At 52.8% G+C, this 16292-nt stretch overlaps 1 protein-coding gene across 4 annotated transcripts in view; it reads left to right on the top strand.

The window, feature by feature from the left end:
- The window catches only part of SH3RF3 (SH3 domain containing ring finger 3), a 371306-nt gene that overhangs the window by 232525 nt on the left and 122489 nt on the right, over positions 1-16292 (top strand). For all 4 annotated transcript variants that reach the window (XM_080653021.1, XM_080653020.1, XM_080653019.1 and 1 more), the window contains one exon: positions 6415-6768. In XM_080653021.1, coding sequence (XP_080509147.1) covers positions 6415-6768 — 354 coding nt within the window. The remainder of the gene's footprint in view (positions 1-6414; positions 6769-16292) is intronic.

Raw genomic sequence — 16292 nt, 5'->3', positions numbered from 1 at the left:
GGATCACCCAACTCTCAGAAAAGGGCTGACCAGTGTCATGCTAAGGCCAGAGTCTGAGGCCAGCCCAGGCTCTCTGGGGGACTGCCATTTCTACCTAGGGCCCTGGGCTGCAGAGACCCCAGTGCTCCTAGCCAGCCTCTCCATGTGGGAGCCTGGGCTGTGGCTGCAGGGGCAGGTGCAGGCTGCGAGCCTCGTGCTGACCCAGGACTGAGGCTAGGTTCAAGGCCAGGTACAGGGGAATAATCCCAGGGGTTTGTTTATGTCTCTACAAACCTTTTGTGCTGAAAGGAGGTAAATGTGTGTTTGAAACTCTGCTCTTGTTTGTATTTCTTATTACTAAATTTGCAACACAGTTTCTGTGTTAACATGATCTTAAGTTTTAAGGAAAATTTACTGGACTGTCATTGAGGTTTTTTAGTCATAGTAAGTCTTCATACCCTGTTCTTAGATCTAGCTGAGGAAAAGATGAGTATATGAGAGATGGTTATGGAAATGTTAACTTTATTATTGACTAGAGGCCCGCCCGGTGCACAAAATTTGTGCATGGAGGGGGGTTCCTCAGCCTGGTCTGCACCCTCTCCAATCTTGGACCCCTCAGGGAATGTCCGACTGCTGGTTTAGGCCCACTGGGATCGGGCCTAAACCAGCAGTTGGACATCCCTCTTGCAATCTGAGACAACTGGCCCCTAACCACTCACCTGCCTGCCTGCCTGATTGCCCCTACCTTGCCCCCCCCCCGCCAGCCTGATCGTCCCTCCCTTGCCCCTCTGCTGGCCTAATTGCCCCTACCTTGCCCCGCTGCCTGCCTGATCACCCCTGACCTCTCTGCCTGCCTGATCACCCCTAACTGCCTCTGCCTGCCTGCCTGATCGCCCCTAACTGCCCTCTCCTGCCGGCCTGATCTCTCCCTCAACTGCCCTCCTCTGCCAGCCTGATCTCGCCCCAACTACCCTCCCCTGCCAACCTGGTTGCCCCCAACTGCCCTCCCCTGCTGGCCTGATTACCCCTAATGGTCTCTGCCTGAGCCCCCACCACCATAGCTTTGTCTGGAAGGAAGTCAGACATCCAGAAGGATGGCCAGTCGACCCGGTCTAATTAGCATATTACACTTTCATTAGTATAGATAGATTATATAGGATAGGATTGCTTAAATGGGGGGAAAAGCCTTTTTCAGCAGGAGGAGATGCTCTTGGCATACATAAACACAATAATCCCTATATCAGGACTGATAGCCAGCCATATGCACTATACTGCCAAACCGGTCATTAAAAAATTGAATCACTTTTTTACACCTTACACCAAACAGCTGTTGACCTTAAAACCCCTCCTCAGCCCCCACCTTAGGTTCTGCCTTCTCAGTTCACCCAGAGTAGGTTCTGATTTGTCGGTTTCTATGCCAGTCAATGTCAAAAGCCTCACCTCCTAGGCAGCCATTGGCTTCTTGCTATTCACCCAGATTTGGTTCTGATTGGTCAGTTTCTATGCCAGTCAGCATCTCAGGGCCTATCTCCAGGCCTGATCATAGAGGCGGGGCAATCAGCAGCTGCCCCAGGATGCTGGCTAGTGGGCTGAACTGCTGACCTCTGGGAGAAAGAGAGAGGCTAGGCTGCCACTGCTGATCAGCCCTGCTTCTCTCTCTTTCCAAGAGGTCAGCAGTTCAGCCCACTCACCTGCTGCATGTGCAGCCTAGTGTTCAGTCCAGGCTGCTGGAGTTCAGTCGAGCCTTTGGTCATTTTGGATGTTACGAACCTGGCTCTTTATATATATAGATGAATGTCAGAAGAACATAGATCATATCTGGAAGCAAAGAAACTTTCTAGTTCCTCACCCTCAAGCATGAGCCTTGAGACCTCCCACCTGGGACAGAGTGGAGACAGAACCTGCACCTTGCTCAAGATAGAGAGCAGGGAGAGTGGGGAGAGGAAAGGAGCCCTCAGCTCTGAGTAAACCTTTGCTGCTCAGCGACAGCGATGCCCTGTCTGTCAGACATGCACGCTGTCAGACCTTCTGCCCAGCAATCAGATGACTGACAGGGAGGTGATGAGAGAAGAAGTCAGGAGTGCCCCTCCCAGTGCAGGGTCAGCAAACCTCACAGGCATGCTGTGTCCCTACACAAGGACAGAGCCCAGCTCAGGGGCACTTGGCCTGCGGGCCCTGCTCCCACCTCCTCTTAGCTCTCTGGAATTCCACTTTGCTGCCCTTTGGGCCTGGTGGGCTCCTTTACACCTCTGAGTTCTCAGATGCCCCTGGCAGTCCCTATGGGAATGTGATGCCAGGGAAGTTCCCTAACAATTTTGGTCTCCCTAAGAAGTGGGACCCCAGCACTAATCATCAAGACACCACCGCTAAGCTGGGCTTGAGGAGGAAACCTTTGCTAGATCTTCCCTGAAACCTCATGCTCTTAAACAAATGACTGCATTTCACTAAACTGAAAAACAACAAAGTCTTTTACGGTGCCTCATACTTTGCACAAAATGGCAAAATATATTACTGCCATGACTCAGGAATCTCACCATAGGTTGATAGATACCCCAGCCTAGTGTGGTCATTTGTTTTGTTTTTTATGGTTTTTCTGATTGTAAAAATGATAGCTGGCTATTGTTCAAAACAGGGAAATTCAAAAAAGTGTGAAGAAGAAAATTAAAATCACCTATGATCCTACTAGTAAATATATGTAATATATGTAGGAAAAGAATGAAATGAAATGTTGTTAGCATATTGTTTTCTTTATTCTTTTCTATGTATAGATTTACATAAATTTTGAACAAATTTGGGAGTTTGTTGAGTAAGCATTTCTATCTTGCTTTTTTCATTAAATTGTGAGAATTTTCCAATAACACTGTCACATTAGCTTCAAAGCCCCAGACTCCTTCAGTCTGTTCTCAGCATAGTAGTCAAGGGGTCGTGCTGAGGGTGTGTCAGATGTCCCTTAGCTGTGATAGACCCCCATCTCAGAGCAGAGCCAGGACTTTCCAGGGCCCTGGCCAGGCTGCTCCCCATCATATCTGATTCCATCTCCACCCAGGACACTCTCCTAGTCACTCTGCCTCCTGGATCCTTCTCCGACACACCAGCCCACTCCAAACGCAGTGCTCTGCACCTGCAGCCCACCCTGCCATTCTCCCCCAGATGTCAGCTGGCTTCTTCCCGTGCCTCGTTCAGGTCTGTCTCAAGGGCAGTTTCTCAGTGAGCCCTCCTCCCCAGCATGTCTCCCTCCCAAACTTTTTCTCCATCTGACATACTAAATATAATTACTTACTTGCTTACTGTCTAGATCTCCATGAGAATGGGCATTCTGTAATTGTTTTTCACTGATATACCTTTAATGCCAAGCAGAACCCCTGGCACATCGTTAGACTCCTTCTCCTTCTGTAGTACACCCCCCGGTGGTTTGGGGCAGTCTCACCTCCTCCGGTCATACCATGTCACTTCCATGCCCCTGTTGCCTACTGTCCCAGGAATCCCCAACAGCCTCCCCCAGATCCTCCTTACCGTCTGCACCACCAGCTCTGCAGAGCCTGTGCACCCTGCTCAGGACTTGGCCGAGCCTTTCTGTCACATCCCATTCAGCCTGCAGTCTCCTGGCCTGAGCCACTTACTTAGGCCCTGCACACACCACGTGTGTACACATGGCCTTCCTGCCCACACCTCTTGCCTGCCTTGAAATACTCATGTCAATTTTGGTCCATGTTTGTAACCATTGAAATTAAGTTTCTTCCCCACTGAGCCCAATTTTTTCTCTAATAGATATTTAATTCAATTTGCATAATTAATTATTAATAAATATCTTTAAGCCCCTTTGTGACCATGGAATATGTCCCAAGACAAGTTCTCTCCATGAAAAAGTTTACCAGCCACATGCAGCCCTGCCCAGCTCACACTGGCAACAGTGCTGGTGAGTGACTGAAGTGAACTGTTTGGAGTCCCACCTCCAACACATCCTCTCAGGACAGGCTCCCTAACTTCTCTTAGGTGCTGGGTCCACAGATGCAAAGTGGGGTGTGAGTGACAGCTCCTTCAAAGGGGTTGTTGAAGGCATGTGGGCAAGTGCCAAGCAGTGTTTACATCGTGCTCCACAAGTAGATGTTATTGCATACACATGAAATGGCTAGTCACATTCACTCATTGGCTAGGTATTTATTGAGCACACACCTGACCTATAGGTGCTTGGATTTCCTGATCTTGAAATTGGAATTTCTAATACTGATTCAACAGAGGAACAGTGGAACTCAGTGAGACAGTCCAGGGCCATTGTTTGGGGGAAGAATGGAATTCTGTTATTAATTCTGTATAATAACCTTCCAAGTGGAGACACACAGGGTGTGTTTAGACCATATTCTGATGCCCATAATGAGGGGCATTGTGCTTTCCAGCTTTTCTCTTTTGTACTTGGCCCTGCAGTGCGGGTGTAGACCATGGTCTGGAACCCCCTTTGGAGAGCCCACAGGGCTGTGGGGGACAGGAGCTGTGGTGTTCTTCAAGTTAGGACTGTTGAGGAAGCAAGCAAATAAAAGACATAAAATAGAGCAAAGCAGCTGAGTTTGTTGGAGTAAACATTTCAAAGTAAACAATCCTGGATTTAGATCACCCATTTGGGGGCCTAGAGTGATATTTTCATATCCTCCTTCTGAAAGATGGGTGTTTGTAATGAAAATGCTGACAGCCCAAGGGCCTCCCGGTCAGTGGTGTGTATAGAATCTGCCTGGCCTTGCAGAGGGGAAGCATCAGAGCTCCCACTGCTGCAATTCAATGGAGCTTGGTCTTCTTAAAACATTTTAACTTAATCAAGATGTTAGCAGTGGCCTCCGTACCCTAGTAGTGACCCTGAGTGAGACCTCCATGGCTCCGGGCTGAGGGAATCTCCCAACCCAGGCCTGAGGCCAGACTCCACTGAGTGGGGCATGGCCCTTTCTGGCCTGGCCCCACCAGGCTCCAGCCCACATTCCCCCACATTTCCCTTCGGCCGAGGACATGGGCGTGGCTCCTGCACAGGGTGAAGTCGACAGGCAGGTGCACAGCTGGCGTCCTTGCATTTACCTGCCTGCAAGGACCTCCTGCCCTTAGGGATTTTCTTGTCGCATTTGCTCTCCCTGTTCCTGCCCAAACCCTGTGCATTATCCCAGACTACTCCTGTCTGAACCCCGTGCATCATTCCAGACTCTGCAGGCAAGTGTGTGCCAGGCCTGTTCACCAAGGCTCCCATCCCACGCCCTTTCTGTCCGGGGAGGAGAAAACAGACCAGTGGCTCGAGTTCCCTCCTGTTTACCTTTGTGCTTCCCAGGGCAGGTCCCAGGGGCTAGCTGGCATTGACTCAGTTTCTTCAGCTACTTCTGAAAAGAGGAGGGAGAAAGAATAGAATTCCACTGACGTTTATCTAGCATGTTTATTTAACTGTCTGTGCAGATGGGCCCAGCTCATTCTCATAGCGCATGTCCTTCCTGGCTACTCTGAGCCCATGGGAACCGGCCACCTCTGCTTCAGTCCTGCAGTCGCTGCAAGTTCCCCCTCTAGCATGAACAGAGGTGGAGCTCAGTGCAGCCTCTGGGGAAGCGGCTCCGTTGTACACCTTAAATGAAAAGCTTGCTCCAGGTGGAAGAGCCAGGGGCACACTCTGGCTCCTAGACGATGAACTGACCTTTCATCTGATTAACTGACCTTTCATCTAACCAAGGCCCCGCCGGACCCCAACAGGAGAAGGTACCTCTCTCCCAGGGCCCCTCCAGCCTCAGGCACTGCCTGCCCATGGGGCCTGGAGCCCTGGGGCCCAGGAACCCAGGCTGTCAGGGACTGGAACCCATCCTGACTTCCTTGATAAGCTCCACCAGGAATCAAACTCTCCCTGTAAAGACCCTGCAGGTGGGAGAGCAAGGAAGGAGTTGTGCCCTGCGCCCTTGCAGAATTGCTGGAAAGAATGCAGTTTTAACCCCTCATGAACCAGGTCAGGTCAACTCGGTGCCAGGCTCCTGTTCACCAGCCACACTTTACTGCCACCTGCAGCCACCACTGGTTAGAAAGTGCCTTCTGGTCACATGCCTTGAAATCTCTTACCAGGGTGACCAGATTTGCAAGGCAGGCCTACAACCTGTTGCCATGGTGACTGGCGGATAAGGGCTAGGCGTTCCTTGCTGCTCTCTCTCTCTCTCTCTCTCTCTGACCCCTCAGAAACGGGCAGCCCAGGAGCAGGGAGCTCCACTGGGGCAGATGTGGTGGAGCTTTTTCAATAAGCTCCTCAGATGGCACTCCAACCTTTGCTGTGTGTTTAGCTGCACCTCTCGTACCTGATGCCCTGTTAGAAAGACCTGACCAGTCTGAACAGTGTCCATTTCTAACTGTGATGCAGGCTGGGTGAGCTCGGAAAGCTGGGTGTGGCATGTGATCCTTATTTAATGAAGCCCCTCTCCCTCTCTAACTTAGCTCAACGACTCGGCCAAGCAGCTTATTGCAATGGACAAGTTCTGCCCAGCTGTTGTGTCTGGCTGTCATGCCTCGTTGCCCTCTGACCCCGGCGCAGTGGCCAGTGTGGCCCCAGGTCCCACTTTAAACAGCACAGGGACAGTCAGTGCCTTTCAGCAGCGTGTGGACGGCAAGAAGAATGCCAAGAAACGTCACTCCTTCACCGCAGTCAGCCTGACACACAGGTCCTCGCAGGCTGCCAGCCATAGGCATTCCGTGGAAATCAGTGCTCCAGTGCTAATCGGCTCCAGCGACCCCCGGGCCACGGCCAGGATCCAGGACCTGGTGCATGTGTCCTGCAGTGCTCCCGCCCAGGTAACATCCTCGGGGTGTGGACGGGGAGGCACTGGGCACCCTTTCTGGGTCTGGGGGCTCCATCCTCAGATCAGAGCTCAGCATCCGTCCCCAGAACTAGCATGGAGGAGGTCAAGGCAGCACCCTTCTCGCTGCCTATTCTCAGGACCTCTGACCATGGTGGGTGTGTCTCCCTGTCACTACCAGGGCAGATATGTGACTGACACTCTCAGCTTTCAGTGAGGTGCTCTTCAATGGTTCACGATACATAGCCTCTGAATAACATTATCCTGCTCAGTTTGCACTCAGGAGATCTGATGGTGTTGTGGATGATGTCCTGGTTTAGTGTTGGGTGTTTTTAGTATTCTTTAACACTTGCCAACTCCTTTCCCTTTCAACAAAGAGTGGAAGGGCCAGACCTCAGAACCGGATTGAGCACATTGTTTAGTACTTATATCATTACTAGAGGCCTGATGCACGAAAATTGTGCAAGAGTAGGCCTTCCTTCCCCTGGCTGCCGGCACCAGCTGCCCTCTGGCACCCAGGACCCGGGCTTCCCTCTGGCCCCATTTTCGTCCAGAAGGACGTCCAGAATAATGTCTGGAATGACGTCCGGTCTAATTAGTATGTTACCCTTTTACTATAATAGATTCTTACAGATGCCTTCTATTTCTAGGCATGGCATTGGCTCTACTTCCACGAGTAAGATAAAGGAGCAGGGGGAGAATAAGAGAAGGGAGGACCTTATTTTCAATTAACCAGATGGGGCTGCCAGGATGTCTGGTCCATAGCTCACCACCCTCAGTGTTTCCTGGGGGTTCTAAAAACGAGCAAGCAGGCCCATGGGTGCTAGTGGTCCAATGGCTCTGTAGTCTAGCTCTGCAGTCTGGCTCTCCTTAGACAACTCCCAGAGCAGGAAGAAACAGATTTTTAAAAATCTGTTCCCACTTTGTTCCACTAGAGTTAAATGCTGTATTTTAGAGGTGACTGGGAACCTGAGACCCATTTCCCGTCCTTTTGACTTGAGGTGAAAGTTACAGCCAGGCTCTGGATTTTAATGAAGGTCATTACAAAGGGCAAGAGGTCAAGCAAAGCAGTTTCACCCATCCCAATTTACTCCAGTTGTTGGGAGAAGTAAGGGGTGAGCTGAGTGGCTGAGAGTTAGGATGAACTGCCCCGTGCCATTTCCCATAGCCCTAGCGTGCTGTTCAAGGCCGGGCTGCCCCAGAGACCAGCCCTGGTTCTGCCACTGCTCCCATGCTGCCTTTCTGGTTCTGGGTCACTTTGTTGGTCTTGTGCATCACACTGGCCGACCTAGGGACATACCCAGGACTGCTAGGGCTTGCCGAACAACAGGTCCTGCTATGGCCACCGCCTCATGGACCCTCCTCCCCACCAGGCTGGATTTGCCCTGGGAGAGGGACCTAGTCCCGGAGTTCTGCACTTGGGGGTCAGAAGTGGGCTCTGTGGTCACGCATCTGGAAAATCCAGACTCTGCAGGCCTGCCTTCCTCAGCAAACAGGCCTCCATGTGCCAGGCTGGCATCATGGAGGTGGGCACCAGGCCGGCAGAGCTAGAGCACCCAGGTTCCTCTGTGCCCTGGGGGCATGGGTGATTTTGGCCCCTGTGAGATGACAAGGCTCACCTGGAACTCAGACCAGCCCTGTCGGCTCCTGTGCAGCACACCCAAGGCTTCCTGGCGACAAGGGGCAAAGGTTTTGTGAGACCTAGGTTGTGGGTTCCAGCAAGTTTTCTTTTGGAGCGCAGGGGTGGCTGTTGTTGGGTGGGCCACACCTGTGTGCACTCCCAGCCAGGCTGGTGTTCGAGGCCGAGGGAAGTGGCTCAGCTGAGTCCCCCTAAAGACCCTAGGTGCCTGCCACCACAGATCAGAAGGCCGCCCAACACAAGATAGTCCTGCTGCCATTTAACTGACTTCATTCTAAAGCCCTGTGGAGGAACAGGAACCAGATAAAAAGCAAGTGCACCCATCCTCACGGCCACAAACACACAGCAGCAGTGTGGCTGAGCCGTGCCCCTGAGCCACATGGACAAGGGAGCCCTTAGGTGGCTGAGTTAGGTTCCTCAGTATCACTGACTCTCCTAGCTCTCTTTTGTGTTCCTTTAAAATGGAAAGGGAGTGCTGGGGTTGTGGTTTCTATAGAAATGGTCCTAAAATGCAGTAGCTGTGACAGAATGCTGGGTCCTAGCAGCAGTAGCATGCCTCTAGGACACACTTTGGGCCTGTGTGCTCTCTCTCCCTGCCTGGGCTTCTCCAGGCACAGCGCACTCCAGGGAGAACCCGTAGCTTTCATTCTTTTCATTCACCCAGAGGAAATGCAAGCGGATGGTGTGAGTGACAGCTCTTCTGACAGTTCCCTCGGGCTTGTTCATCCTGCCCTGCTCCTGGCTATGGGCAGGAGTGGTGGGGAGAGGCCACCTAAACTTTCTTTGCTATAAAATGTTCAGGGCTGGCCTCTGGCCAGAAGAGAGAAAAGTGCCTGCTGGCCCCTGCAGAGAGCAGCTGGCGCTCTGTGAAGGCCGGTCTGGGACCTGGCACAGGGCAGTGGGGGACAGAGGCCCCTGCTCACTAGCTGTGTCACCTAAGAAAGTTGCCTGGTCTCTTCTGGAGTCTCAATGTACTCGTATGTTAAGTGGAGCTGGTGTGGAGCCTCCTGGCTGGCTTGCTGTCAGACACAGATGGCCTCTCCTCAGGGCGAGGTCAGTGCTATAGGTAGTGGTTCTTTCTGCTCCTCAGAGAGTCAGGGTATGAGTCATGAGCCCCAAGGCATCAGCTATGACACCCAGGTGCCTCCTCTGTCCAGTCTTCGCTGTCTGCTCCCGGAGCCTCTGTCTGCTGTGGTGTCAGCTGAAGGTCTGGAAGGCTGGTGGTGGGTAAGGGTGGGTGGGGCCCAGCCTGCTCACAGCCATAGCTCCTGTCACAGGAGCCTGGGATCAGTGAGCTTTTCTGTGGGCCGCTCCCGACTGTCAGTCCTTGCTGGTCTCTCCCAGTGGCAGGCTGTGTGGTTCAGTGCTCCAGCCTCCTGCATAGACTGCCAGAGAATTCTGAGGCCCCACCTGGAATGCACTGTGCACCATTATCACCTGGAGGACAGAACAAACTCAGCACCTGGTCCCTAGGACAGCCCTGGCCTGCTCCCTCCCCCTTCCCAACACCAGGGGAGAGGGGTGCCAGAAGGGGACTTAGGAGGCACTGGCCCTGCCCCATTTAACAGAGGAGGGACCTGAGCGTTTAGAAGAGGAGATTGGACAGCTTTCCGGGTCACTGATGTGATTGGTCTGGGGTGTGGCCTGGGTCTGGGGACTGTTTCCTCTCTTCTACTCCAAGCTGTGCCACAGGTCTTGACTGAACCCAGACCCAGTCCATAAAGGGGCCCCATGTCATGATGCACCCAAAACTGAGGGGTTCTCTGGGGGGCCCAGGACTTCAGCACACACACCAGACAGTCCTGGGCCCAGCAAGGCAGCTGGTCAGCCTAGAGCATCTCCATTCTTCTTTAGGCTCCAAAGGAAGGTGGCTGGAGGCTTTCACAGAAATCTAACAGGGTTCTCTCCATGCAGGGCCCATGCTGGGTTCCAGAGGCCCCAAAGCAGGGAAGTGTTGGCGCCTGGGCTGGGCCATCATCCCACTGCCTAGATTCCTCTGTGGTGTGGGCCTGGCCACTGGGGAGGCCTTTCAGACATCTGGATCCTAGGAGCCACCCCATCAACCAAACCGAGTAGAGAGGAGAGTGGGTGTGAAGGGACCCTGTGTAACCGACGGTCGGGGGGCTCCTGGTCCAGCCAGTTTCAGGTCCGCTTCATGGCCTCGTTTTGATGGTCAGGCAATAGGGGCACTGGTTCCTGGGGGCTTAGGGAGTTTGCCTCGCTCCTCAAGGCCTAGACCTGGGTCCAGCATGCTGTCCCGCAGTGGGCAAGGCACCTGCACTCCTGAGGAGGGAGGGGAGGGAGTGGTGCGGAGGGACCTTGTCAGAGCTTTCCAGCTGGTGCTACCACCAGGACACCATGCAAACCGTGGCCTGAGTGACTGTTTTCATAGGACTCTTGCACCAAGAATGGATTTTTAAGAGTTGTTTAAAGTGGGGCGGGGGGGGGGGGGCGCATAAGAGGAAGGGCGGGAGAAGGAAACAAGAAATAAAGGAAGAAAAGAAGAGGAAGATGCGACGAAACACAGAGCCTAAAATATTAATTCTCTGGCCCTTTACACAAAGGGCTTGAGGCTGAGGCTGTGTTGCTACAGCAAAAAGGAAGAAAATCTGTGATAAAAAAAACAAAGGAGAAAGTGACAACTGTTTAGCTAAAGGGCCCAGTGGGTGGGAGGAGGGAGTTCCATAACAGAAAGGGAAGAAGCGACACAGACACGGGGGGGGGGGGGGGGGGGTGAGGGCATGAGTGGGGGGGTGGAGGGGCAATGGGGAGATAAGGACACATATGTAATACCTTAATCAATAAAGAAAAAAAAGAAAAGAAAAAAAAAGGAAGAACTCCTTGCTATGGGGCCTGAAGCTGAACAGTGTCAGTTTTGTCTGCAGTGTGATGGGAGCATGGAAATGTGGAGAGTCAGATGCTGTGCTCCTTTCTCCTTTTGGAGTATGACATGCGACCGCCGCCTGAGCCTCATCTAGGTCTCTGTGCACCCCTGGCCATGGGAAAACACTACAGGCTCTAGATGCAGGGAACCAGCACTTTGTTCTGAGAGCAAAGGGCACAGGGAAGGAGACGTGGAAGCAGAAGACTAGAAGGAGGGTGGAGAGTGCTGCCTCTGCCTGGGTGCGCTTTCCCTGCTGGAGGTGCCCTGGACATGGAGTTGCTCTTTTCCCTTATGCATAGCCTTCTCCCAGCGCTGCTGGAGACCCCATCGCATCCTTCTCTCTGCCACTGACACGAGTCTGCTTTCCCATGTTGGGCATGCTTCACTGCAATCCAACCTCTACTTCCACCCCTCCTGCCAAAACCCAGCTGGCCAAGTCACCCGGTACCTAGGTCCAGTGTCCTTGTTCCATCCTCCTCCTCCTTGACATTGGTCAGCATGGAACTGTGGACAAGACTCCCTTCCTGCACCTCTCTCCTGCCCTTGCTTCCTCCTCTCCAGCTCCTGAGTTCCTCGCCTCTTCCACCAGATCCTCTTTCTGAAAGTCTCACGTGAACATTAATGCGCTCCTTCTCACCCTTTGCACATTCTCCCCTGGGGTTCTCTTCCAACCCACTGCTAAACCCCAACAGTCTTAATTCTACCCTTAAGACCTTTTCTAAACTATAGATATGTTACTACCTAATAGATTCACCTGGAGAGGTACCTCAAGTTCAATATGTCAGAGAATAGCTACAGTCCTATTTCCTCAAACCTGCTTCCCCTTCTTTATTCCATCTTCTCACAAATTCCTGAACCTAAGATCCTGCAAGTTCCAAACCCTACTCTCCCAGGCACCTCTGCCATCCAATCAGGGTCTGGGCTCTAATGCCAAAGCTCTTCTCCCATTGTAATTGTCAGGATGAAGGAGGCCATGTGCTCCCGACAGGTGCACATCTGACTGTTTAAAACTACTCCCACACCCAGTTTTAAAAACCCAATTATCTATATATATAAAAAGCCAGCGACCATAAACAGCCATAACAACTGTAACGACTGGTGGCTATGATGCCCACTGTGGCCAGAGAACCGGGGGGTGGGACCCGCTGGCCAACCTTGTGGCCCCTCCCCCCTGCCGGCCTACCCCTGATCAGACTCTTCCACCCTGATCAAGAGCAGGGCCAGCCAAACATCCCCTCCCTTCCCCCCAGCCAGCCCCGCCCCCAATCAGACCACCCCACCACCAATCAGACCACCCCACCACGATAGGCCCGCAGCCCCTCCCCCCGGCCGGCCTGCCCCAGATTGCACCCCCCCACCCCAATAGAGAGCGGGGCGGGCTGGCCAATCTCCTGCAACCCCTCCCCTACCCAGCTCCACCCCAGATTGGCCCCCCTATCCTGATCAGGGGCAGGCCGACCTGCCAACTACCCATGGCCCCTCCCCCAGGCCTCTGGCCTCTGATCAGCACCCTCCACCCCAACTGGGGGTGGGGCCCACCAGCCAATCTCCTGCGGCCCCTTCCCCAGCCGCCCAGACCTGATCAGGCCCTAATCTGGGAGGGGCGGCTGGCCAACCTCCCGCCATCTCCTCCTCCCGACAGGCCCAGCTCCAATCTGCCCCAATTGGGGTTGGGTGGGGTCTGGCAAATTTGTGCACTGGGCCTCTAGTTTGTTTATAACTGCTATTGGATCAAATTAGGAAATGATTACTTACATTTTGGAATAGTTCTCCCATACACCAAATAAGAAACCAAACAGGTGACTAAAGTCATCACCAAACTGCCTGAGGAACCTTAATGGGTGCATGTAGGTCTGGAACACCCTATATCTGTCAGTGTGAGCCAGGTTATGCTGTGATAACAAGCAGCCTCAAACCCTCAGAGGCTTACTTCTCACTTACACTGCATGTCTATCATGGGCAGCTGAGGGCCTGCCTGCTCCACAGTGCCCTCTCCCGGGACATCAGCACACCTTCAGGCCAAGTCTGTCCTACTGCCTCTTTGGTAAATAAATTTTTATTGGAACACAGCTGCACCTGCTCATTTATACATTGTCTGTAGCTGTTTTCCAGGCCACAGCAGAGGCGCTGCTTAGTTGCAACAGATCATATGTTCCACAGAGCCTAAAATATTATATTTATTTTCTGGCCCTGTACAGGAATGCATGCTGACCTCAGGTGCCAGTGAGGGGTGGGAAATGTGGCAACTAGTGTAATGGCTCCTAAAGATCTCTGCATGCAGATGACCCGTGTCACTCCTGCTCACCTTTCAGTCACCACAGCAAGTCCTCCAGCAGGTGCCCATGAGGAGAACCCGGATGTTGGTGAACAGCACCATTCCCCTCAAAATCTGTGTCTGTGCGTAAGTTTTCACTGCTTCACACAAGAGGCTGGGAAACTGGAAGAGGTGACCGCTGTTGGCAGACAGTGACTATGGAAGAGCCAACACTTGAAGAGCGAGGCTCACATTTCTGTGCCAGTTGCCCTTGGACTGCCCGGGTGCCAAAGGGGGGTTCTGTGGGATCGAGCACCCACATTTGGGAAAGGCTCCCCAGCAGGCCAGGTCAGGAACAGGCTCTGTCACCAGCCCTTGTGAGTTTCTCAGCTTCAGAACCCAATGGCTTACAAATCAAGACTAGGAAAGTGCCCTTTAAAATCAATGGGAGGGGAAGTGTTTGATATTCAACAGGGAAAATATAAAAAGAGAAAGTGTCTCCATGTCTTCCCTGTGTCTGAGAAGTCAGTGAGGAGAGCTGTGAATGCGAGCTCCCAGGATGTGGTTAGAATGCTCCCCCTGCTGCTGGGGAGCCTTTCCAGTGTGTGGGGCACAGGTGTTTACCTCAGTGACACACCTGTCCTGTCCACAGGAGGTCGTGCTGGGGACTGCTGAGGGAGAGGCACAGGCCACTCTCACCTGCCCTGCAGCCTGCAGACTGCTGCTTGGGCCAGAACCAGCGCTTAGTCTTAGCACTTTGAGAAAGTTGCAAATTTAATTTCATGTCTTATAAGGAGAAAGAAACAAACAAGTGAATGTGGGATGAATAAAAACATCTCATCCTGAAGACCATGTGCAGGAGACTTTTCTTCAGCAGATCTGGGAATTGCTGTGCCCCTGTGACTTACGGGCCATGCCTCTGAGTGAGGGCAGAGAACGCTGTGGCTGCCTGTGGCCTGGCTCTGCTTTGATCAGCTGCCAGGCTCTTTGTTCATGGTGTTCAGTGTCAACTGTGTTTCTTTTGCTGCTATGACAAGGCAGGAACCATATCCACAGGTTTCTGCCATCCCTGGCAGACAAGAGAAGGGTGCATCAGGGAAGGTCCCTGGTACCCCCTTGGCATCTGGGGAGTGCGGGGAGTTCTGGTGTGCACATGCTGGTCCAGGAATTCAGGTGAGTTGCTGGTCCTCCTACCCTCACCTCCACCCCTCCACCCCCCATCCTGAATATCCTCTGAAGTCTGGTGAGCTCTTTGTTAAGGGAGCAGCCTGTGGCGGACACGAGGAGAGGCTTGTCATGGACCCTGCCTTAGAACTCACCTGGACCACCAGCAGAGGGTAGCTCCATGCCATAGAGCTGTTTTGTGGATGCTATTCCTCCATGCCCCCCTTTTTGGGCCACTTTCCTTAATAATGTCCTGGGTGCCTTGTTAAGCTTTTGGCATAGCGAGGGGTTTTTTGGTCCTAATCCTCAGCCCAGTGAGGTGAGGGCAGGCACTGGAGATTGCAGACTGGAGCAGAACTGGCAAGCATTTGTCCTTAGACGGCCAGAGACGGAATGTTTCAGGCTTGTGGGCCATGTAGTGTGTCACGATTGCTCAGCTCCACCTTTGTGGGCAAAAGCAGACAGGCAACAGCAAATGTGTGGGGGTGTATGGGTGCCAATAAAACTTTATTTACAAAAGCAGGAGGCAGCAAGGGGCCAGATTTGATCTTTGGGTGAGTCTGTCCAGTCCTGAGCTGAGCACGGCCCTCAGGGAGGGGCCTGTTCACACAGCCCAGGAGGCAGCAGCCCAGAGGCTCCAGAGTCATGCTGTGAGCTAATGTGGAGGGATTGCTGGGGCAGAGTGGGCAGCAGGCAGCATACAAGGTGAATATAGGCCTCCTGGCTGTCTCCGTCTTAGGTGGCCAGCCAGCTCTCCCAAGGGCTGAGAAAGACCTGTTATGTCGGCAGAAAGCAAGGCCCTCTCTGTCCCAGGACAGACCGTCTGGTCAGGCTTCTCGGGCTCTGACCTCCAGGGCCTCCAGGCCTGTCTGTCCTCACCCTCACAATGCCCTGGGCCTCTGCCCGCCTTTGTGCTGTCCTTTTGGAGCCAAGTGGAAGACTCGGGCCGTAAAGTGTTTTCTTCTGAGTTTTTCTTTGGAAGCACATTCATGAGACTCATTTGCACTCTGTATGGAGTGGTCGCGTGATGAAGAAAATAGGCTTATTTAACTGCTCTTTGGGGTGATGAGTTTTCTGAACTCATTAAAAATTGAACTGAGGAGCAGTTCCTCCTCAGGGTCTCAGTCTGTGCCACTGTGTCAGGAAAGCAAGGTGAAGCCCCGTTCAGCCCCCCAAACAAGACCCCTTTTTCCTCGTATTGATCCTAAGAGGAAAATAAAATGGCCTGGTTCCCAACTACTGCTCAGGGGCCCCATTGGAGCTGCAGCACCTTGGCCTGTGGCTCAATGGTTAAAGCATCAGCTTCCCCCACTGAATGGTCAAGGGTTTGATTCTGGTCCAGGGTAGGTACCTGGGCAGGGTGCATGCAGGAGGCAACCAATCCATCCATGTCTCTCTCTCTCTCTCTCTCTCTCTCTCTCTCTCTCTCTCTCTCCCTCCCTCCCTCCCTCCCTCCCTCCCTTCACTCTCCCTCTCTTCCTTCCACTCTCTCTAAAAATCAGTGGGGAAAATATAGCCTCAGGTGAGGATTAACAACAACAAAAAATGCAGCAGCAGGGTCTGCAGCCTCTGGTAACA

The sequence above is a fragment of the Plecotus auritus genome (assembly GCF_963455305.1).
Source record: "Plecotus auritus genome assembly, chromosome: 2".
NCBI lineage: Eukaryota > Metazoa > Chordata > Mammalia > Chiroptera > Vespertilionidae > Plecotus > Plecotus auritus.
Note: the sequence above shows the minus strand (reverse complement) of the source record. Positions and strands in the feature narration are given on the sequence as shown.